Source organism: Agelaius tricolor, unplaced genomic scaffold, assembly GCF_023055355.1.
Source record: "Agelaius tricolor isolate 1412-34295 unplaced genomic scaffold, bAgeTri1.0.p SCAF_19, whole genome shotgun sequence".
Classification (NCBI taxonomy): Eukaryota; Metazoa; Chordata; class Aves; order Passeriformes; family Icteridae; genus Agelaius; species Agelaius tricolor.
The window spans coordinates 14,169,189-14,192,976 of NW_027269279.1; the positions used below are offsets into that span (position 1 = coordinate 14,169,189).

Sequence of the window (23,788 nt, forward strand, 5' to 3'; positions counted from 1 at the left end):
ATTACCATGTCCATTCCAACTTCCTTTCCAGGTTTGAGGATTCTGGAATTTATTGTTTCACAAAAGACAATTATTGCATTTAATGTTTTAGAACAATTAACGTGTTCACGGAAAATCTCAAATTTCCAGCAAGGAAACTTCAGATTTGTGTCTTTCCCTAACAAGACATGGAAAGCTTGGGAACTGACATGCATCTGACCTTGACTTTCAGCAGAGCAGCATCACTTCTTCTGAACACCATGTTTAACAACCAGGTTGAGAATGATGGTGATGAGGGACCTGGCTGGGTTAAGCAGACCCTGATGGCTGGGTGGAGGGTGATGAGAAGGAATAAGAGGATCTGGATGAGTCTCTACAATTTATGGCTTGAATAATAAGAGGTTTGAATATTTAACTAAATTTCAATGTGCCTGATCATTTAAATCACTTGCACTTGGGATGACAAAGGAATACAGTCTGGGTCGCTCATTCCTAAGTTACCAGACTGGTCAAAACTCAAATGTGTTGATATGAACATCACCTTTTGGAATCCTTGGGACTTACCTGTAGAAAACTCACTGGAATCATCATCACAGCTCCCTCTTGTTGACAGGCCCAAAGTCACTCAGGTTGGAAGGGACATCAGGTCTGACTGCAGCCCAGCCCTCCACCTCCTCTCAAAGGGCACAACTCCTGAGCAGCCCTTCCCTGAACTCACTCCAGCTCCTCCATGACCTTCCCAGAGATGGAGAGGAGGCTGAACAATCTGTAATTGACTGTATTGTCTTTTAACCCTTTTTGAAAATGGGTTTAACACTTGCCTTTGCTTGCTTTCCTGTGGCTGGGATTTTAGAGACAGCTCCGAGTATCTTCCCCAGTCCATTTTGGTAAGGCTTCAGCAACTAAGTGACTTTTCAAAACTGAAGCTTGTTACACAAACAAATTATGAAACTATTGAAAAAAATCAGCTCTCTTCTACCCTCTACTGCAGTACTACCTGTATTCCTGACTCAGCTCCTGACACCAGCTCCACCAGCAGACACACGAGCCAGGATGGGGAAAATGCACAAATCCACATCCTCTGTACCACCACCAAGGTGTGAGGACAACTACCAGCTGATACAGGAAAAGCCACCTGCTCTGTCCCTGTCCTCCTCCTCACCTCCATGAAAAGAGAGCAGTATAAACTGAGATCCTTCCTTGGTCACACCAGCTCCAGCCCCCAGCCTCTCTTTCCACTTCCATGTTTTGTATCACCTCAAGGTTCTCTCTGCTCTACTTGTCCAAGTTGTCTCCATCATCTCTCTTTTGCTGGGCTCATAGTGACAACATGACCTGTGTTAAAAATCTAGAAAAACCTGAGATACTGGTTTATTTCAGAAGTAATTGGTGGGTTTAGGGATTATTCTACCCTTTCATAAAAATAAATCACAAATTACTTGAATGTTTCCCTATCAATTACAAAGTAGTATATGAGAGCACATTAAATGGCCCTTGCACCTGGCACTAAGGCTTATATAAAGAAGCAAATATTAAAAATGTCCAGATAAGAAGCTAGTCTCTAATCTCTTCCCAGAGGGGAATAAAACCAAGGTAACCCCAAAATGTGTAGCAGAAACAGCCCAACAAGAGTGCTCACTCTGGTCTGCTCTTGGAAACATCAGGTGGCAAATGATGGATTGCCTTTGCCTTCCTCTGCCCCTCTCCAAAACCACTCTTCCTCTTAATTGCTTCCCAAGGTATCTTCACCATTTTGACACAGGTGCCACGTGTGCTCTTGTGAATTAGACCAAACCCCACCCAGCAGCATCCACAAGAACACATGGCTACTGTCCCAGTGCACATGGCTGCCAGGCTACCCCTCTCACAGACCAGAAGGCTTCAGTACATTCATTTACCATAAGAAGAGAAACCCAGACAGAAGGAAGAGGAGGCAATCTGCCTATGGGCTGGGAGACACCACACTGGGAACATCAGCTTCTCATTCACAAGATCATCCTGATGAAGATTAAATACTTTAAGGTTCTTGCAGCACATTAACATTAACAGAAGTGAGACTGCCTTCTCATCCTATCACAAACACACACATCCTGCCTCTTGCCCAAATTTAACAGCTGACAGAACATTTAAGTTCTGAATGAGCCCTTTAAAAGGAATCATCTGAGATTCTGGTAATTAATAGTGGGCACTTGCTTAAGTCAGCATGGCATGCACAGTCTGTACCAAGTTGGTATCTGCTTGTGCCTGCCTTGAGCTGGCTCCTGTGCCACCCTCACTGCCCACCAGGAAAGGGAATTGGCACATAACACATTAGGACATGAATTATCTTGACAAACAAACTTTAGTTGTGACATTCCCTGGCCAGAGGCTTCTCAGTGACTATATTGCCAACACAGGTGGTTCAGGTTGTGAAGTGTTCAGGCCCTCATGCTCCCCACAATGACTGACAGTGTCAGTGCTGAGAACTGGGCTCAGCTCTGGCTCAGGAGCTCCCTTCAGCTACACAAGTCCTTCTATGACAATTCCCACTTAACACAGCTTCTCCAACAGAACCACAGAACAGGCCTGTTCTGGGAAGAGTGAAATATATAAATATCTACTTGAAGTAATATTATGAAACAAGGAAAAAAAACTAAGCAACATTACTATGAAACAGGCAAGTCTGGGGTCTCCTCTGTGATGTATAAAAGCTGCAAAAAGTACAAATTCCATTTTTTTTAATGTCACTTTCCCCTCCCTATTTCTGATACCAAATTTAAGGGAACTGTCTTCTGCTTAGCAACTCAAATTCAGCTGTGCAAGGACATACAACCCAAACCAAACCAAACATACAGAAGGGAGTAACAGCATACAAGCACTTGAAACTAACGATTTTTGTATATTTACATTTAAAAAAGCTTCCAGCCATAACTGACAATACCAAAAAAACCCAACTCTCTCATGAATCTTTTACTTTAAAGCATTGATTTCAATGGGATGAGGCTGTTTTCAACCATTCTCATTAATACTTTCCTTTAGGGAATTTATGAACTTAGGAAAAAACTTCACAGCAATTCCAAACCAGACTCATACTCAGTACTTAACTCAAGCCACTTGGTAATTTCCCCATCTCTTGTCTCCATGAGATGATGACACTACACAAGAGATGACACACAAGTGATGTCACCAGCAGCACCCACTAACCCAGCCACCCATGGTGGCAAAGCTGGGCAGAGCAAGAGAGCAGCTCGTGCTCTCCTGGTGGCACACACACAGGGGCTGCAATGCAATGCCCTATTTTACCTCTCACTCTGCAGCACAAGGGCTCCAGCTCTGATTTCTGTCTCTGCCACGTCCAACTGCAGCAGGAAAATGACTTGTGCCCAGGAGATTGGGAGAAACAGTCACCCAGGGAAGAACAACTCCTTTTCCCAATGTTGTCTTCCCAAGGAAGCTTCCACAGCACTAAAGGTGACTGGCAGGGAAGCTGGGGATTATTTTACAGCCTTACAGATGTATAAATAAAAATATATCCACACAAACTGCAAACCAAAGATACTGTATTTATCCAGTTATCATAAATAACATCCTTATTTCTCAGTGATGGCAAATAAGAAAGCAGGAAAGGAAGAGTGTGTTAAGAGATTTAGATTAAGAGTTATAATTATCACTGCTAATAGAAGTTGCAGTTTTCTTTTAATTCACACTTATGATTCTGCAAAATACTTAATAGTATTTGTTGAAGCATCTTTATTAAAGAGTTTTCCAAATAAACAATTTAGGTTCTCTCTGTATCTTAGACATCTGAGAAGACAGATGGAAAACATAACATATGTTAAAAGCAAGATTTACAAAGCAAAAATTCTTGAAAGTGTAAACCAAATTAGGGTGGAAGTGTCAGATTTCTAAGTTATCCCTCAATTTTTTTCACTGTGTAAGAACAAACCTCAGAATTTTTCAAATTGTGTTTTTCAACTACCCTCTCCACCCTGGTTTCACATTAACCTGCAATATGTTGTCAATAGGGTGAGGGTTTTTTTTCATGTTCTTCTCTCTTAGCAGATAGCAACAGTAAGTAAAATATAATAAAGATAAACACTAAGAATATGTGGGGGGTTTTAATGTGAAGCTGCAGGTATAATAAAAAAGCACAGCATGTTGCTGTAAAAATAATTAATGGCACTGGACGATGACTCCAAGGAATGTCCAGCCAAAATAGAAAGTGAATAATCTGCAGCAGAAAACTGGGAATCATTTCACAAGCTACCAAGAGATCTCTGGAGTATAGCAAAGACACAGCCTCTATTCCTGCCTGCTGCTGGCAGGGCTTCTCCAGGAGCTCTATGGCACAGCATTTTCTAGTTAACTTTAAGTCACTGGAGGGGGAATAAGTTTGAAGTCCCCAGCACACGTGCAATTAACAAAGTATGAATTTCAAAAAATAAAAGAATGGGCAAAATGGTAAGACTGTGGACTGTCACATATGACCAGGCTAGCAGATCACCTGCTCAACTTTTCATCCCCCACAGACTTGAGTGTCAAACTCCTTGGAAAGACTTGCAAAAGCCCACAAACACTGAGAGAGTACACAATACCCTGCTATCAGCAGCACCCCAGGAACTGGTAAGAATTAGCTGTGCTAGACTCTATAAATGAGCCCATTTGTAATCTAAAAAATCTCCTGTCCCAGATCACAAATGCTGGCATCAAGTTATGCAGGTCAGTCACTTCAGGTGAAAAAAACCTAAGAGTTTGTATCAAACTTCTAGCTCAAAGTAAACACCTTGCTTGGCATCAGCCCTTCCCATCCATCACCCCCATGGTTCCATGACTCTTTAACAATATAACCATGAAGTATTCTACAAGAAACAATATAGCCATGAATATCCCACCTCATTTTCCCATCCCAGATAGTTAGGGCACAAGTACCACAAAACAAAAAAACAAAAAGGACATTCCCATGAATAATTACAACTATGCACATTCCTTCACCTACAGCTTTTCAGAAAATGAATTTCTTCCCTAAATTTTCTGCCTATAAATGAGAGTGTGTTCACTTAATGAAATTATCCTTTTCCTTGTTCCAGGGAGAGAATAAGGAAGTGAGTGTGTAACTGCGATTCTTACTGCCACAGCACACATGTGACACTCGAGTTTTGCAGGTACCACACAAAACAAGAGCAGATGGATTACACAGGCTTCCATGAGGCTTTCCAGCCACGCAGGAATGAACCCTTGAAAACATCCATACTAATGCTTTCACGTGCCCAAACAAAATCTGGGTTTAGATCACCGAGACGTCACTCCATCTGAAGACTCTGCTAAGAATGTGAACACAAGCTTAGAAAACCTTGTTGTCTTTCCTTAAGCTACTTTGCTTTTGTCCACATCTTTTCAAACTAAAACCTAAATCCAGTGCAATACACCTATCTGGTTTTTGGCAGGAGAGCAGGATCAAATCAGGCTGCGCATCGACACGAACTCCCTCCTGTGAAGTTCTGTGGCTGGCTGGGAGTCAGCCAGAGATCTACTTATCTCAGCACGTAGGGAGGCACGTGCAGCAGGGCCAGCCTTTCCCCAGTGTAAAATCCAGGCCCTGGATGCCAACACACGGGCCAGGAAGAGAACAGGAGTTATCAGGGAACTTGGCCCACAGCTTTTGCAGCAGCAGCAGCCACACGGCTTTATCTGTGCAGGATCAGAAGACACGGAGGAGAAAAGAAGTAAAAATCAACAAAAGCCCCTACACAAGGAAGTGTGAGGTGAAAACCTAGCTCTAATGGACTTTGGAAACTGCTCACCTCACCTTCTCCCCAATTTCACCTACTTTAGGAATTTGTTAACTCCTGATGCCGTCAGGGACACCCTCTGCTCTGGCCCAGATTACGCTGTGTTGTTTCTGGAACTGGCGCAGCACCACAGCAGCAGAAGCTGCAGGGAACACAATGAATGCAGACAGAAGCATGACTTTAGTGAAACTCAGGCCCTCACTGAGCCACCTGCAGAAGGGACCACAGTCCAGGGGCCCCTGAACACCTCCAGCTGTGCTGCTGCTCCATTCAGGCACATCTTTCCCAAACAGCCCGAGAGCAGCTCGAGAACGCCGCCAGGTCTGTGTACATTCTGCTGAAGGACCAATGCCAGCAATGTACAAAACAATCACAACGCTCAGCACTGAAATAACACACTGCCATAAGCAAAGTTACTGTAATTCTACTTTTTGTAGGAGTCCCTTGTTTATTCTGCGGCGCTGGATGAGAACATCTCACAACCGCCACAGAGGAGACAAATGTTTAGGTATGAAAACGCCTGTGTATCCAATAAAGCAGTAATTACACAAAAGCACTACTCCTACCTGGCTAGACAAGGAAAAATCTTTCCCACGGACATTTTACCACAGCAGTCAGCTCGTTCAATACAACACAGCAATGGCAAGCCAAGTTAACAGCCAGGAGTCTTAACCTTCCTTATTGATACAAAGAGCAGCAGGGCAACTGCGAAATGAGACTATCATGAAACTTAACGATGGTCACAGCACCCATTTCTGTTATCCTTTCATCTCTGCACCCTTCTGCAAGACCAGACACTGGATTTAGCTGCTTAGGTTTAACAGAAAAGGCCATATTTTCAGAAGGTAAACAGACCAATTTCAACGGCACAAACTTTGCCCCGGTAAGCTAAGGAGCTATTTTTATCAGAAAGATTAAAGGCAGCTAAAACTTACCCTGACAAAAGGAGTTGCTTAACATCACCGCATCAAAGCATCAAGAGAAATATAAACAAGGAGGAGAGCAGTTGCTTTCTGCCCAATGTTCAGGCCTGCCATCAGAGCCTCGGGTGTGAGCATTGGCAGGCTTGAGCCAAACTGCTCAGCCGGGCTGACACGGCGGCTGTGAAAGCACGTCCTGCTCACGGCAGCCACAGCACCCACCGTGTGGGGCCACCACTGCAATTACAATAATTCCGTTCAACTCAGGGCAAAATCCTCAGACCCATCTCCCCAGGCTCCCCCGATCACAAAGGCCACTTTCCAGGTTGCAACAGAACTTTTCCATTTAAGCCCCAGCACCAGGGAGCAGCCTGGTTTAGTTCCAGGAGCAGGCATTTGACAGCAATCACTACTCAAACTATTTGTATCGCCTGCCACAATGCACGGAAACCTTCAGCGATCCTTCAACGAGCAGCATTAACTGCTGGCAACAAACCTAGAAGTGCTTTTCCTAAAAACAACCCTCTCTTTTAAGTGCACAAACATGACCCACACCCTTGGCAGAGAGGTACTTTTGCCTATGGAACAGCAGGAGGATGACAGAACTCCTTGGACACACTTGTCCAGAATAGAACTTGGGGTTTGCCACCCCAGTGCCCCCGGGCCCCCTGAGCCCTGCAGAACTTTCTGCAGATGCTGGAGTTCACACATCCAGCAGCACACAGAGCTCCCCGAGACACACGAGAACTTGCTGAACAGGACGTAATTAAGACTGAAGCATTCCAGAACAGCCCAAGTGAACTTCAAAAAAGAAAGAAGAAAGAAAAAAAAAAAAAAACCAAACCAAGACACTGGCTACCAGGAGAGTCTAAAATGTCTCGCTGAAGAATTAAAGAACTATAAACTGTATTTGTCCTGAGTTACAAAGAGCATTTCGCAGCAACTTGTGTATCAGCCTTCCATATATTCCAGTGCTTCCACACCAGGGATTAACACGGTTCAATCACAAGACCTCACCTAGATATTCCCTGACAATTCTTACTCGATACTGTTTCTTTCTCGCTTGTTTCATTTATTTGCAGGCTGAGAAGAGAAGGTTTCCATAAAAAACCCCTAAAGGACCGAAGCATCTGTAAAGTGTTGCCAAATGCAGATTGAGCAAGACGAAAAAACCCACAGAATTTATCAGCTCAATTATAGTAATATTTTTTTTCAGTCTATGAAAACACAGCAGGCACAGCATGATTAACTTATCACTATCCCTTCCACAAGATTCATTAATCTCTGAAAGCAGAAATTCAAGTGCAACAGACTTAGACTTCGTGTTCTTCTGAAACCACTCTTTCGGGGATTGAAACAGTCGGAACACCGGGAGAGGCCGGTCCAGGCACACATGCTCTTGTGCGCACACGCGTGTATTTACAACGGGCACACACTGGCTGGAAACGAGACATTTTGATGGGTTTTATTATCTACGAACCCATCACAACTGAAGAAAAAGGCAAGCCAGAGACACTACACGACACGGACAAGTCGCAGTGACTGCCAGGCTGCCAGGCATTTCGGCATGCGAGCAACCCCACAACTTCAATTATTATCGGCAACTCGTTTGGGGTTTAAAGGAAAAATGCTTGAAACAGTTTAAGCCAAATACCTTAAAACCTCGGTCACAGATTGGGAGGTAAAAAAAAGCACAAAGTATTAAGTGGAGGGTAGAATTAGATGGTCTTCAAGGTCCTTTCCAACCCAAATCATTCCACGACTAAGAAGCTATTAAGGAGTTTTTATTCCGTAGTGTGTCACACACAGGGGCACAGTGAAAATATAGGGCTATTAGCTGTGGGTAATCTGGGGGGTTTAAGGAGTAGACAGAAACCTCAACTACCCTTCCAAGAAGGCACCTTCAGCTTTAAGCTGAAGGAGGGTAGATTTAGAATCTGTATCGGGGAGAAGAAATTCCTTCCTTTGACGATAGCGAGGCCCTCGCACAGACTGCCGAGAGAAGCTGCGGCTGCCCCATGCCTGGAAGTGTCCAAGGCCAGGCTGGACGGAGCTTGGAGCACCTCGGGATAGTGGAAGGTGTCCCTACCATGGCAGGAGATGGAACAAGACGGGCGTTAAGGTCCCTTCCAAGCCGAACCATTCCATGATTGTACAATAAGCAGGACGGTCGGTGCTTCCCATGCCTGGCCCTTCTCTTTCCCTACCCACACCCCACTCACCTGTCCACCCCCATCACCCAAACCGAGGCACTAAAAACCAGATGATGGAGGAAAAGAAGGGAAATCCAACTCAAAAAACGTCTCTTTCCAACCGCTATTTATAGCCGGGACGGTACTTGGCGTACGGGTCCCGCCCGGTAACTTCGACTGCAGGAGGCCCAACCCACCCCCGCCAGGAACCGCGGCAGGGCGGGCGGGCCCCGGGGCCCCCCCCTCCGGCGGGGCGGTAGGGGCGGGGGGGTGTGGGGGGGAGAACCGCCGTGGAGCCCCACCCGAGCCACCCCCGCGGCCTTACCTGTGCTATCGCTGGCGGAGAAGCCCGGCGAGTTGAGCTTGGCTCGCTTGGGGTTGGGCGGCCCGTCGAGTAAGTTCTCCGCCATGGTGGCCGGAGCGGCGGAGCCGGTGATCGTTGTCGGGGGGTGCTCGGGGGGGGCCGAGCTCGCTGTCCCCGCTCCTCCGCCGCACGGGAACCCAACAGCGCCGCTCAGTGCCCGGCCGGCCGCCCCCGCTCCCCCATGCCGGGCCGCCGCAGGCCGCAGGGAGGAGGGCTCGGGGCGGGGAGCGAAGGGCCCAGCGCCCCCTCCCTGCCGGCCGCGCTCCTCCCGGGCGCTCCCCCCGCCGCGGTGCCCGGATGGCGGCTCAGGCCGTCACTCGGGGCGCATTCCGCCCCCCCACACGCTCCCCTCGCCTCGCCCCGTCCCCTCCCCTCCGCGGCGGCGGCTTCGCCCCGGCCCCCGCCCGCCGCCCGCCCGCGGCCGAGGTAGGGGAGGGAGGAGGGGGGGCGGAGGAGAAGAGAAGGGAGCGGGGGGGGGGGGGGGGGGGGGGGGGGCAAAAATTAAAAAAAAGGAAAAAAAATCACCAAAAAGCGGAAAAACGCGCCGACCCCCCAAAAACGCCCCAAAACAATGAGCGCGGCGCGGCGGCGGCGGCGGCTCCCGGTGGCGGCGGCGGCGGTCGGTTGGCTCCGGGCGGCTGCGCCCCGCTGGCTCGAGCCCCCTGTGCGCGTCGGCGGCGCTCGGCGCGGCTGCCCCGTGCGGCGGCGGGGCGGCCCCGCTGCCCCGGCCCGGCCCGGCCCGGCCCGCTCCGCCCGCGCCGCGCTCCGGCTCCGCGACAAGATGGCGGCTGTTGATTCCTCAATTAAAAAAAAAAGTTTTTTTTTCTCTTCTCTTTTCCAGAGCCCTCGGGGGCGGGGCGGGGGCGGGGCCTGCGCGCTGCGTCACCGCGCTCGCGGTGCGGCCCCGCCCTGCCGGAAAGGCGCGCGCGGCGCCGGAAGCGCTCGGCGCCGTCCTCAGTTGCTCCGCTGAGGGGCTCGGGGACGGCGAGGGGGGGGGGGGGATCAGGCGGCGACCCCGCCACACACACCGTGCCTGGAGTGCCGTGTGCTCGCTCTCCCCCACTGCCTCGGTCTGCCCTGTTTGCTTCAGTCGGGGCTCCCCCCGCAGCACCCCCTCACAGCGTCCCCTCTTCGTCTGCCCTCAGGTGCCTCCTCCCGGTGCCCCCTCGTAGTCTCCCTTCAGTCTCCTCAGAGTACATTTCTCCCCCCCCCCCCCCCCCAAGTCCTCGCCTCGGTCTTTCCTGTTTGCTGCTGTCGGGGCTCCCCCTCAGGACCCTAGAGCTGCCCCCTCACAGTGTTCCGACTCCCCTCAGGTGCATGTTCCCCCCTCACAGCGTCCCCCGCAGTCTCCCCTCAGTCCCAGCAGAGTTGTCTCAGTGCTCTCCCCACAGTCCCTCTTTCTGCTCAGTCCCCTTGTAGTGACCTCCACAATCTCCCCTCGCAGTCCCACCATGGGCGGCTCATTGGCCCTTCAGATTCTCCCCTCAGTCCCTCAGAGCCCTCATTTCAGTCGTTCGCCAGTCTCCCCCCACAGGCCCCTCTCTGACTCCCCTCAGATGTTGCAGTGCCCCTCCACATCTCCCCACAATCTCCCCTTCCCCTCTCAGTCCTTTTAGAGTCATCCCCTTTCAGTCCCACCACGGATGGCTCAATGCCCCCTCACGGTCCTTCCTCCCCTCATACTCCTCAGAGCCCCCACCCCAGTCTCTCCTCTCAATCCCACCATGGATGGATGTCCCGTCTCAGTCTCTCCCTGAGCCATCCTCAGTTTTCCCTCACAGTTACATTTCCAGTCTGCCTTCTCAGTCTCATCATGGATGTCCCCTCTCAGTGCCCCCTTCACAGCCATCCCCCTCACAGTCTCCCTTCTCAGTTCCCCCTCAGTCACCTCTCAACTTCCCCTCTCAGTCGGTCCCACAGAGATGATCTCTCTCAATGTCTCCCTCTCTGTTTTTTTCTCTCAGTCACCCCCTCTCAATCCCACTGTGGACATTCCCTCTCAATGTCCCCCTCACAACATCCCCTCCCAAGCTCCCTCTCAGTGCCCCCATTTTCCCCCATGCCCTCAGAGCAGCCACACATGAAGGCAAGTGTCCCATCAGAGCTGACCCACTCTCAGGCACCAGCATCAAACCCAGTCTCACTTTACAAACACTTTCTGCTCTGTCTAGACAAACTTCCCCAGCCCAAAACAGGTTTAGAAGACTGGAGCTCATGTAGTTCCATGGATTTCCATACTGGTTCCCAACCTGAGAATCAGGTCCTATAAGCCCCAGTGACGTGTGTGGCAGCAGAGCTCCTTGTACCCAAACTGGTTGCTTGGGGCTGTTTTCATCACCTTCATGTTGGAATGTCCTCCAAGGGCAGCCACAACGGGAGGAGAGGCTGAAGAAGATCTGGACACAAGTCTGAGGATGTGTTGATGAGCGCCATAAGCTGAGATGGATTCAACAGCAATAATTTATTGGTTTAAAGGAGATCTATAATGACAGATTCCTTTGCAAAGAGTAAGTCTGCCTTTTGTTTACTGCAAAACTCGAATTCATTACATTTACATGAATTTCATTACATTAACTTGCAAATTCTGTATTTATTTACATGGTGCCTGTCCTTGCTGAGGTCTGGCTGTAATCATGTGGAGGTCTCTGTCAGGCCTCTGCTTCTATCACTGTATTACTGATTAGTTACACAAGTAAGGGCTCTCTGGTTGTGCCTACTTTAATTTCCTTCCAGAGCAGTGAGTTCCCATCTGTTTCAGGATGTCTCAGTGTGGGACAGGTTCTCACAGTGCCTCTAGATGTAAAAGCAGCAGCTCTTAAAAAAAAAAGCATTTTACTGTGATAGAAAGCATTTATCCCAGTTTAGGTTGAAGGAAAATGTGTTGCTGTTGGAGGTGAGGGGTGGGAGTCAGGTCAGACTCTAAAGCACAGCTGAGGACAGCAGTGTCTTTGGCTCCTGCTTGAACTTTTTAAGAAGTTTGGTTGGTGTATTTTGAACTGCATCTTGGATCACAATTTGTGCTTGCTTTGGTCATTACAGCCTGGGCAACCTGAGCTAGTGGAAGGTGTCCCTGCCCAGGGCAGGGAGGTGGAATGAGCTGGTGTTTAAAGTCCCTCAAACCCAAAGGAGTCTGTGCTTCCACAATTACATCACTTTGGATATGGCTGACACCAGGAGTCCTCCATAGCACTTTGCTCCCCTCATGACCCCTTCCCTGGTGCTGCACTAACTCTGCAGCTCTGGGATAAAGTCAGGATGGAGATTTACCACCAGGGACAGATCCTGAGCGGTCCCACAGCTGCTGCCCCTCTCCAGAGGATGTTCATGGTGCCTGGTGCTGGACAACACACCCACGTTACACCAGTAGTGCAGCCCTGAGCACACAGGCACTGAGGCAGGGGCCCTGAGAGCCCCAGTGCTGTGCCAGGAGCTGCTGTGTCAGTGCCTCTGAGGGAAATGCCACGTACCCACAGCTGGGAGAAAAGCAGAGGATGAATGGAGGCCATGATTGGCTGGGACAGCTCCTCTTCTTTACAGCAAGTGCCAGGCTTGCCACAGCAGTGAAGTCAGAGCGGGGCTGCGAGTCCCAGGAGCAGAGTGGGAGGGAAAGGAGGTGCTTTGGAGGGAGGGAATCCTTTACCCCAGGCAGTAGGGCAGAGGAGGAGGAGGATCCTATTGTCACTGTGTCCTGCAGCTTCTCCGTGCTGCAATGTCCCCTTAGGATGGCCCCAGCTGCCCCTCCATGGGATCAGAACAGCACTGGGTTAATGGCAGGAGGGAGAGGAAGACCTTGGCTGTTATCCAGTGCCCCTTGGAAAGAGGGCTAGGATTAAATACCCTGAAGGCCTAGGAGCAGCCTGGGTCCCACAGCCCTTTGGTGTCAGTATTGCAAGACTTGGATGGCCTCACCCAGTAGTAATGCCAAACGTGGAACAAGCTCAAACAGAGTAGGAGGATTTAATCAAGAGAAACCCTTTGAAAGACATTATATATAAAATACACCAATATTCCCAGTCTGGACCCCAGTGCATGGCTCCCTGCTCCCCTGCTGATGGGTAAGCTCTTGAAAGGATTCCTGAGACCTTCGTTTGTGGTGTTTAGGAGGGAGGGTGAAGCAGGTGCTTAATGGATAACTCCTTTATTCAGGGAGAAGTTCCAAGAGAAATTGCATAATAAAATCTGCACTGCTGCAGCCCATTGCCAGACTTCCTGTCTCCAGAACTAAGCTGCTTAAAGACACAGTTCCTGAGATCCTACCTTCCTTCCCCACCCAAAACATGGAAGTATCATTTCTATAGCTTGTGACCTCAAAACCTTACAGCCAAACAATTAGCAGAGTTTGAATAACTTCTGAGGAGCTCTGCCCTGTACCTTGTAGTCACTGTGGCACCATCAGAGGAGTTCTCATTGGGAATGGGAGTCTGTTTTTCCTGGTTGTGTTATGTCCCAGCACCTGGTGGCCTTACCATCCCCATGTGCTGCCAAAGCTGTTCCAGGATAGAAGCAAGGCCCAGAGCCTGTTGTCTCCTCTCCTCCTGGCTGCTGCAGAAGGTGCTGCCTATTCTTTCTCCAGGCACATCTGGTTACACACCCTGCACTCATGGGATTGTGGAGCAATTTTATGTGAAATCGCTGTTGTTTCTGGCTTCTGATTTTCATTGTGTGTGTGAATTCCGTGGTGTTCAGGAAGTGGTGGTAACCCAGGGACCGCAATCACAGCACTGCTCTGTGTTCAGCTGTGTGCCTGTGAACTTCTGCAAACCCTTGGCTCCTGGGGCTGCAGAGATTGACACACATCCTAAAGGGTCTCCTTGCTTCGTTTCATGCAGAAAGAGTATTTGCAGGTGGCTAAACATGTTCTGTGGTGATACCCCACAAGCACCAATCAGGTGTGATTCTGCTCTCCTTTTCATTAAGTATTCATTAATGTAAAGCCATTTCCTACCTACTTGTTGAATAGAGTCTCGTGGGGACTGGATGCACACTTGGACTTTTCAGCAAATTGCTCACAATCCTGCCCATCATCTGTCAGGACCATCTAACTCTGATGTGGAGAAATCCCCCAAGTAATGGGTAAGGCTATCTCACCAGGGCAAGAGTAGCAGTTCAGGAAAAACAGTCTTCTGTCATCAGCATAATTGAATCTGTCACTCTGAGGGGTCCTTCTTTCTTAAGTCCCAAATGTGAAGCCTTTTTGCTGAAGTTGCCTGTAACTTTGCCATGCCTGATAAACTATTAAGAGAAATCTGTATAAACCTTTGTGCTCTCACTCAGGTTTGTTGCTCAGCGAATCTCAGACTTTGTCTGAGAGACAACAGTCCACTTGCTTTATTTTTAAAGTAAACTGCTACCAAAAAATGCCTGTCTTTGGGCTGTGCTACATTATGGTCTCTCATCTCTCTGACACCAGTTTGCAACCTGCCCCACAGTCAGTTTGAAAATAATATTTCTACCCATAAAATAGTAATCTAGTTAATCCAGGCAAATTTTGTGTCTGCCAGCTCCCTTTTAGCAGTGGCAATTAGTGGTTTATGGGTGGTTTCAGCCAACATGGCCAAAAAAAAGACAGAGAACATTTTTCTGCTGCAGATTATGGTGAAGGTCCCTTCCCTGAGCACAGAGAAAAGCAGGATGCTACAGATACACTCTGGCCATTTGAGATGGGAAGATTGGGAAGATTTCAGTGTTTCCCACCTCCCTGCCTTGTGCCCTGGTTAAAGATGTGGCCTTTCCATTGCACCATCAGTAGGAGAGGGCATTCACAAGCTCTTCAGGTGCTGCCACTCCCAGCTTGGCACGAACCAAATCCCAGATGCTCAGTCTGAGCTTGGGTGCTGAGCTGTGAGCTCAGGAGTGAGCACTGCTCACACTCCCTCTGCCAAATGCACTCAGGCTCCACCTCTTGCCTGAACCCATGTCTTGGAGCAAGATCTCATCCTTCCCACCAGGGCTGGTGCTTCCCTCCATTCATTCTTCTCCCTCCACACAGCTCAGAGCAGTGGCCTCTCAGCATCTTCAGACCTGAGGGATTGGGTGATTCCTCATTCCTTGAAAGGTGTCTCCAGATTCCTCCCATGTCATTTCTGTCCTCTGCTCATTCCATGATGGCATCACAGAGACAAGGTCTTCCAGTAGCTACAGGGAACTGGAAGGAAGGATGGGACAAGATTATTTACAAGAGCATGTCGTGACAGGACAAGGGGAATGGGTTCACATTGAGAGTAGGTTTAGCTTAGCTATTAGAACAAAATTCTTCCCTAGGAGGGTGGGGAGGCCTTGATGCTCAGAGAAGCTGTGGCTGCTCCTGAATCCCTGGAGGTGTCCAAGGCCCAGCTGGATGGGGCTTGGAGCAGCCTGGTCTGGTGGAAGGTGTCCCTGCCCATGGCAGAGGGGTAGAACAAAATGAAGTTTAAGGTCCTTTCCAAACAACACTATCCTTGGTGTAATCAAGTGCTCAGCACTTTTGACCACACTAAGCATTGCTCCTTACAATTCAATGCCATCCAAGCATTTATTAACCTACTTGGACACACTGCATATGTCTTTTGTGGAAGTAATTCATTACTATAAATCTCATAGTTCTTTTTTTTTCTGTCTCTACATATAGCTTGCTTTTTTTTTTTCCTAATCAGTAGCAGTGCTCACAGCAATGCAGTGACTTCAGGTTAAGTGTCTGGGATCACATTTGGAAATGCCCTCCTTGTGTTCTGGCTGACAGTCCTGATTTTTTGCTGCAGCAAAATCTGGTGTTCCCAAGAAAACCCTGGCCAAGCTCACAGTCTCACCACCATCCTGTCAGTCACTTGTGTGCAAAACTCTGCTGAGCCACTGTCAAGCCAGGCCATGGGGACACTGGTGGCATTTTTCCCTGCTCTGCCCTTGTCCTGGTTGGTGGAGGCAGCCACAACAGCATGGCTCTGCAATTCCTCCTGCTCCATTCAGCCTTGCCTGTCCCTCTGCCTCTTCTCTTCTTGCTATCAGTCACAGCTTTAGTGCAAGACTTGCTTATTTCAAGGAGCTTCATTCCTGGGAAACTCTCTGTACCTTCTCAGGGTTAATCCTGGCTCCCACACTAGCTTTTAAGCTTTTTGCTGTGGATTCAACTCATCACAACTCTTGAAAAACTTTCTTTTTCATCAGAAACTCTGCTGAACTCCCATAGCCATCCAGAGAGCAACCCCAAGCTCTTCTGCAGCACCAGCCTCTCTCTCTCTGCTGAGTTAAAAGCCAGCTGTGAAATGTTTTGGATTTAGGTGGCAGACAGGTCCCTCACCCCCTGCATGAGGCTCCAAGAGTTAACTGTGCCCAAGTTCTTGGAGAATGGCACAGACTCAGGTGGCTGTCCTGTCCTTGCTCTGGCACTGCCATGTGCAGTCATAGAACCATGGAATGCTTTGGGTGGGAAGGGACCTTAAAGCCCCTTTGTTCCAACCTTGTGCCATGGCAGGGACACCTTCCACCGTCCCAGGCTGCTCCAAACCCCATCCAGCCTGGCCTTGGGCACCTCCAGGGATCCAGGGGCAGCCCCAGCTGCTCTGGGCACCCTGTGCCAGGCCTGCCCACCCTGCCAGGGAGGAATTTCTTCCTGCAGACTCCTGTGCACTCCTCCCATAGAGCAAAGGGCCCCCAGCGGTGACCAGGAAGCCTTTCTGGGCTGGGGCTTGGAAAACTGTCCTGCTGAACCAGTTCCAATTTGGATGAAATTCTTCAATATTCATCAGGGCAGGGAGGGCATTGAGCTGGGCTGACAAGAGGAATACATTACCCACCTGTTTGTGCCTCCAGCCTTGCTCTTCCCCCACCATAAGAGTTTTTTCCTTGTTTTGGGTAAAAAAGGAGCAACTTCTACAGGAGCTTGAAGCTCAGTGCTCACTGGTTTGGGACCAGTGGAAGGTGACAGTGGCCCAGCCCCACATAAGCTGGATAATGATGATGACTCTTTTCACCCTTTTTCTAGCAGATAAGGTGTTTGTGGAAAGCTTCACCTTCTGCAGGTAACTCTGGTGTGTTCAGGACTTCAGTAAGTACTCAGAAAACCCCTCAAAGTTTCAGCTTTCAGAATTTAGAAAGCACTGAAACCTTCTGATTTCTTAATTGGCAGTGAAAACATCTAATTTCCCTGCTGTGTGAGCAAAACTTTAAAAACAGCTTTTATCTCCAAAACTGGGAAAATAAAGGGAGTAAGAAAGGACAAAATGACTAAAACACATCAATCCACTCACCTTCTCCTTCAGCAAAATTTTCACGTTTGATTCAAACCAAATTCTTTATTTTTTCTTGTCATGGCAACAACCAGTTGAAAGGCTCCACTATTTCTCCAGCCCTGTGGTTCTCTCAGGTAGCTCCTTGGGCAGCCTGGCTCCCATGCATCCCAGTTGGATGCATCCTGCATCCCTCCTATCACCTTGTTCTGGCTGCCTGATTCATACCTGGCACTTCTTGGGTGCCCAGCACAGAGCCAAACCCAAACCTTTCCTGGTGACTCAGTCCAGGGTTTCTCCCAAACACAACATGAGGGCTTTAGCTGGAAAAACTTTTTTCAGCATTTATCACCTTTCACTGTAAGTTTGCACGAGCTCCTAAATAATGGGCTCAGGTGAAAGTAGAACTAATTATTGTCATTATGGCTTCTAGCTCAGAGATATGGAACAACAGACTGGTTTGGAAGGGACTTTGAAAACTACCCCATTCCACCCCCTGCCATGGGCAGGGACACTTCCCACTCTCCCAGGCTGCTCCAAGCCTCATCCAACCCAGCCTTGAACACTGCCAGGGCAGGGGCAGCCACAGCTTCTCTGGCACCCTGTTCAGATTAAGGGGATGACTGAGGTGGTGGTGATAATCAGCACAGGATAAAATGGGATGAAAACCTGTGAGAAAAGGATTCCAATGAGGTGCTCTGCTCTGTTGCTTTAAAGGTTATCAAAGAAATGACCACCCCCCATCAATGCCCCCCTCCAGCTGTGGTGTCCCATTCTGTTTCATTAATGACAAGAATCTCTTGGCACAGGATGTAATTTGCCTGGGGAAATTAGTTTCAAAAAGGACCAGAAAGTTAAATGCTATTGCAGAGCTTAAATGAAGGCAAATAATTTTATAGCCAAAATAATATTTTTCTATGATAAATTATGTAAAAGGCTGGAGTAATAAAATGTGATGGCTCCAGGGAATAAAACAATCCCTGTAAAGGTCAGGAAACTCTTAATGTACCTGCACATCAGTCCAGATGCATTTTAATTTGTCTGGGCTTTGTGTCCTTGGTTGGACATGATATTCTTGCCTGAGTTCCTCAAGGCCAAGCACCTCATTGGGTGGGCAGAGAAACCTTCCCCAGCTCTCTCAGGCTATTGCTCCATCCTTTGATGATGAGGCAGATGATTTCTGTTACACTCCTGTCCCATTCCTGCAAGGCTTGACACACTGCAAGGTCTTGGTGGCATCTCACCCTGTGACTCCACAATTTTGCTGTTTCAAGGCTGTCTCTAATTATATCAGGATTAACTTTTCACCCCAAGCTGTCCACCTTGGGCACCATGGTTCATTCCATTAATGGTTCATTCCTGCAGTGTGGAGTTTCATGGCTTGGCTGTTGATGTGCTCTGTGCTCCTGTCTTAGATCAGCTGAGCTTGCTTGTCTTCCTGTCTTAAGCCAGCAGCACATTAGGTGTTAAGATGAGAAATTCCTTTTTTTCCTGCTTTTCTTCCACCCCATATCAGCTTATCCCATCCTTGTGCTGGGAAATGGAGCCAGATCAGCTCTCAATCACCCAGTCTGGAGGTCCCACCATTGGCATCCTGGAGCAGAGCCTGACAAACTCCTGCACCTCATGTCAATCCCCCAGCTCCTCCACAGCTCTGCATGGTCACATCTGCTAAATCAGCCCCTTTGGCCCCTCTGCCAGGTCAGCTCCACTCCCCATGGCCCAAACCCACTTCTTCCTGCTTGTCCAAAGGCTTCTCAGCTGCATTCCAGGCTCCTCTGCCATCCACACAAGGTGACACTTGGTGCTCATTTAGGACAATTTACCAGGCTGGTTGGAATATGAGAGCTCTGAAATTTATTTCACACTTGTGAAACAAACCCAGACCCAACTTTTTCACAACGGCTGTCAGTGATGTTCACAGCATCCTGAAAGGCTCAGGTGGAATTTGCTCATGAGCTTTGGAGAATTATCCTCTGGGAGAGAGCAAATATGGGAGAATTTGAGCTAGGAAAGACAATTGACATTATTGAAGTGTTAAAACATGACAGAGCTGTTACCTCAAATCTGTATTATAAAATTACCCAAAGATTTGATAAAGTACAGGGTTTTCATAGAATCACAGACTGGTTTGGCTTGGAAGGGACCTTAAAGCCCATCCAATTCCACCCCCTGCCATGGGCAGGGACACCTCCCACTATCCCAGGGTGCTCCAAGCCCTGTCCAGCCTGGCCTTGGGCACTGCCAGGGATCCAGGGGCAGCCCCAGCTGCTCTGGGCACCCTGTGCCAGGGCCTGCCCACCCTCACAGGGAACAATTCCTGATTCCCAATATCCCATCCAGCCCTGCCCTCTGGCACTGGGAGCCATTCCCTGTGTCCTGTCCCTCCAGGCCCTGGTCTAAAGTCCCTCTCCAGCTCTCCTGGAGCCCCTTTAGGCACTGGAAGGTGCATAATGCAGATCATAACAAGACTACAGACACCTGAGACATCTCCAAAGAGGTATCCAGTAATTACTGCAGTCATTACATGGTCCTGGTTTGCCCCCAGCCTTTGATCAGAGATGTCTGGAGTGATCTCTGCTGCTTCCAGAGCACAGGCAGCTCCATCTCCTCCTTCCCCAGCTCTCCTGGAGGGAGCAGTGACCCTCTGCACTCCCACCAGTGAGAGTTCTCCCCACAACACTGGCACATCATGGCTTTGGTTATGACTTTGCACCACTGGCTGAGCCCAAACTAACAAAAAACATCCCCAAACTGTCTGGCTTTGTATTTTCCTGGACTTTAAGCCCAGTTAAAGTAATTGGATCATCTTTTCTGCATTTTTGGATGTCACAAGTCACTGCATTTCAGGTGAACATTGAGCCCTGTCACTCAGGCCAGATGAAAACCCAGCAGCCCTGGGGAGAGCAGAGCTGCTGTGGGCTGACATGGGAAGCAACAAGGTGCTAGCATGGGCCTGGCACTGCCAGGGAGGGTTTGACAGTCCACAGCAGCAGCCTGGGGCTCCAGCCTGATGAAAGGGGGATGATCCAGGCATCCTGAGCCCTCTCCCTCCCCAGCTGGCACGGGGCACTGAGCTTTCAGACCGGATGATCTCAAAGCACTTGGACAAGGCAAGAAATCCTCGTGGCTTCACCTCCCAGCTCCCTGCTTGCAGGCTGAGCCCTTCCTCCCAGTCTCTGCATTCCAACCCTGTGGCTGAAATGAGCTCATTTTGCTTGAAAGGCAGCGAGCCCCGGTGCAGGCACCGCTCCCCTCACGGGCTGTCGCGGTCCGCAGCCACCGCTCCTGCGAGAGAGCTGCGGCTCATTTCAAGGCTGAATTTGTCCAGCTTCAGTCCCTGGGATATTTACATCTCTGGAAATGATCTGGGGATGCTGCAGTCACTTAGAGCAGAGCTGCTGCTTCCCTCAGTCAGATCTCTGGGCAAGTGCTTGGATTTTAACACTGCCATGTCCCCACATACACCCTGCTCTGTACCCTGTATTTTTTTTTTAAGATTAAGGAAAACGTATTTTATTTTCAAGCTTTTTTTTGCAATTGCAAGCACCAGATACTCTTTCTAAATGACAAGAGATGAGAATCTCGTGCATTTGCATGACCCCAATGGTTTCAAAAACTCCTTTAACTAAACCATTGCCCAGATTTTACCAAAGACACGTGGGGCTGATGTACGTGAGGGCCACTGACACCCAGCACGGAGCACATGAGCCCTGAAGTACCTAAAATTATCTCATGTTGGCTTTTGAAGATAAGTCTCCACCCTCCATTCAGAATGACAACTTTTGGCAACAACAAGAAAACAGAAATGACAGATGGTAACAAAATCTGGTACACAAACATGACAGTAGGCAATATAATGAACATTTCACCCACTCCTTCATTTATGCTAATCGGTGCTTTTGAGCAACCGGAATTGTTCTGCCAGACAGCCACAGATCTGAAGCACAGCACAGCAAATCTCAGAGGGCCACCAACCTGAAACCAGGGCAAAACCCCACCAGGCAACTCCCTGTGAATGAAATTAAAGTATCACTGAACTCCAACCCTGCCAAAATCCCCCCACTCCTAAAAAGCACATCGACCTCTCCTCCTGCCCTGAAAACACCACATCCACCAAACAGAGGCAGCTTGGTTTTCCTGCTACCCAAAGCTTCACCAAAATTCAGAGGAACCAGCAGAAATGAGAAGTAGCAGCCTCGCAGTCAATGTGAATTGTGCTAAATAAATGTATTTGTTCCAGCAACAAAAATTTCCTTCCAAAAGCGTTTTTGTCTCAGACTCAGCTCTCTGGGATGGACTCTGTCCCTGCAGGAAAATGGTTACTCTTCCCTTTGAAGCCCACTTATCTCACGCTGACATTCTCAGAGGAAGGTGCTATGTCACCCACAAACCTCCTTTTATTTCCTATAAAAATGTAAATCAGCCTATTTTTTCCCCCCAACAACCTTATGTAATGAGCAGTGTCCTCGCTCAATCATCTTGAAGATGTGCTTTAGCCTCTATTTTATGCAGGAATCTGTAAGACTGAAACCATTCCTCCCTCTCCTTCCCTGATATTTCAGTGCTTGCTCCTTTGCCTGCTGATGCAAAGCCCTGTGGCCATGGGCAGGACCTAAAAACAACTCAGAGGGCAACAACAACACCCTTATATTTTCCCAAGGATATAAAATAAGTTTTCCCACAAGTAAATTGCCAGTGCTTTCAAGAAAAGAGGGGCAACCTTGAGCACTTGCCCTCAGAGCCAGCTGGGATGTGTAATTGTACAAATCTGTCTATATTTGTAATTGTAAATGAGGCTTGTTCTCCATGATCAAAATTTGAAGACACCATCCTTTACAGGACCCAATTTTCCTTTGCTTCCAGCACTGTCACACATTACCCACAGCAGGTGAAATGCTCTCTTCTGGGGGCAGAATCACAGTGAAAACACAGGAAAAATAGGGATTTTTGGTCAAAACAATTCAGTTGCTTTTAAGGGCAGAGGTCTTGGTGGGTTTCCAGTAACCAGGTCTGCAAATCCTACACTTGGTCCCAGGAGAAGATAATCTTTGTGTCAGAGATTCATCCCATAGAACCAAAAATCTCCCACTGTCCTCATGAAGATCCCCCCCAGACTTCTCTGACCTGGGGGAAACCTCACTTCTGCCTTCTGTCTTATTCACTTGCCATTTCCTGCCCTGGATGAAGCGTCCCAGCCTGTCTGGTTCTTCACTGGGTGAAAGCTACTCCAGTTCTTTAATTACCCTTGATGTCCATCTCCCCCTCTGGTTTTTCTGTGCAAAGCCACATAGCAATTGTGAGTCAAGGGGATCTCAGCACATGGAGCAGTTGGAGCAAAATCCCACTGTGGATGGAGGCATGGTAGACCAGGGTTTCCTGTTCTCCTCTCTGCTTCAGTCTCAATCATTCCTAAAAATAATTCCCAAATCAACTTCCACACTTGAAATGCTGGAGAAGCACTGACCAGTAGGGCTGGGGTCTTCCAGAGACCTCCACACTGCAGCCCCTAGGAGCCTTCATTGCACTTTTTATGGAATAGTTTGGGTTGGAAGGGACCCTAAAGCTCATCCAGTGCCACCCCTGCCATGGCAGGGACACCTCCCACTGTCCCAGGCTGCTCCCAGCCCTGCCCAGCCTGGCCTTGGGCACTGCCAGGGATCCAGGGGCAGCCCCAGCTGCTCTGGGCACCCTGTGCCAGGGCCTGCCCACCCTCACAGGGAACAATTCCTAATTCCCAAGATCCCATCCAGCCCTGCCCTCTGGCACTGGGAGCCATTCCCTGTGTCCTGTCCCTCCATGCCTTGTCCCCAGTCCCTCTCCAGCTCTTCTGGAGCCCCTTCAGGCCCTGCCAGGGGCTCTGAGGTGTCCCTGGAGCCTTCTCCTCTCCAGGTGAGCACCCCCAGCTCTCCCAGCCTGGCTCCAGCCCTTGGGGCATCTCTGTGACCTCCTCTGGACTCACTTCAGCAGCTCCACATCCTCCTGATGCTGATGCCTCAGAACTGAGGCAGCTCTGCAGGTGGGATCTCACCTGAACCCCAACCTCACCTGCTGCCCATGCTGTGGGATGAGCCCAGGATAACGCTGGGTTTCTGGGCTGCCCCTTCAATGGGGGCACCAAATGCCACCTGCTAAAAGAGAATCAAATCCTCTCCTTTTTTTTGTGTTTTGTTTGTTTTTTAAAATTGTTTTGGCTTTTGTTTCAAGTCTTTTTCCAGTCTTTACACACACAGGCTTCCCATCCCCTACCACCCCGACTCTCCCTTTCCTCTGCCTCATTTCAGAGTAGGGAAGCCACACATGATGTTTTCTCTCCAGGACATGGTGAACTGGCTGGCAGGTTGTCTGATGAGAAGGGATCTGC

General features: G+C 49.0%; 1 protein-coding gene and 1 long non-coding RNA gene across 8 annotated transcripts in view; both read right to left on the reverse strand.

The window, feature by feature from the left end:
* The window catches only part of CREBBP (CREB binding protein), a 97,926-nt gene extending 87,910 nt beyond the window's left edge, over positions 1 to 10,016 (reverse strand). For 5 of the 7 annotated variants that reach the window (XM_071444441.1, XM_071444440.1, XM_071444442.1 and 2 more), the window contains exon 1: positions 9,185 to 10,015. In XM_071444441.1, the coding sequence (XP_071300542.1) occupies positions 9,185 to 9,269 (85 nt within the window). In that variant the 5' untranslated portion in view covers positions 9,270 to 10,015. Of the gene's footprint in view, positions 1 to 9,184 lie in introns of all 7 variants that reach the window. The other 2 variants (XM_071444439.1, XM_071444437.1) reach the window with 1 other exon arrangement.
* A 1,649-nt stretch (positions 10,017 to 11,665) lies between these two features.
* LOC139598262 (uncharacterized) lies at positions 11,666 to 23,210 on the reverse strand. Its single transcript, XR_011681843.1, has 2 exons — positions 18,434 to 23,210; positions 11,666 to 15,368 (listed from the first exon to the last, which is right to left on the reverse strand). It is a non-coding gene; the product is annotated as an uncharacterized lncRNA (long non-coding RNA).
* Positions 23,211 to 23,788: the final 578 nt, after the last annotated feature.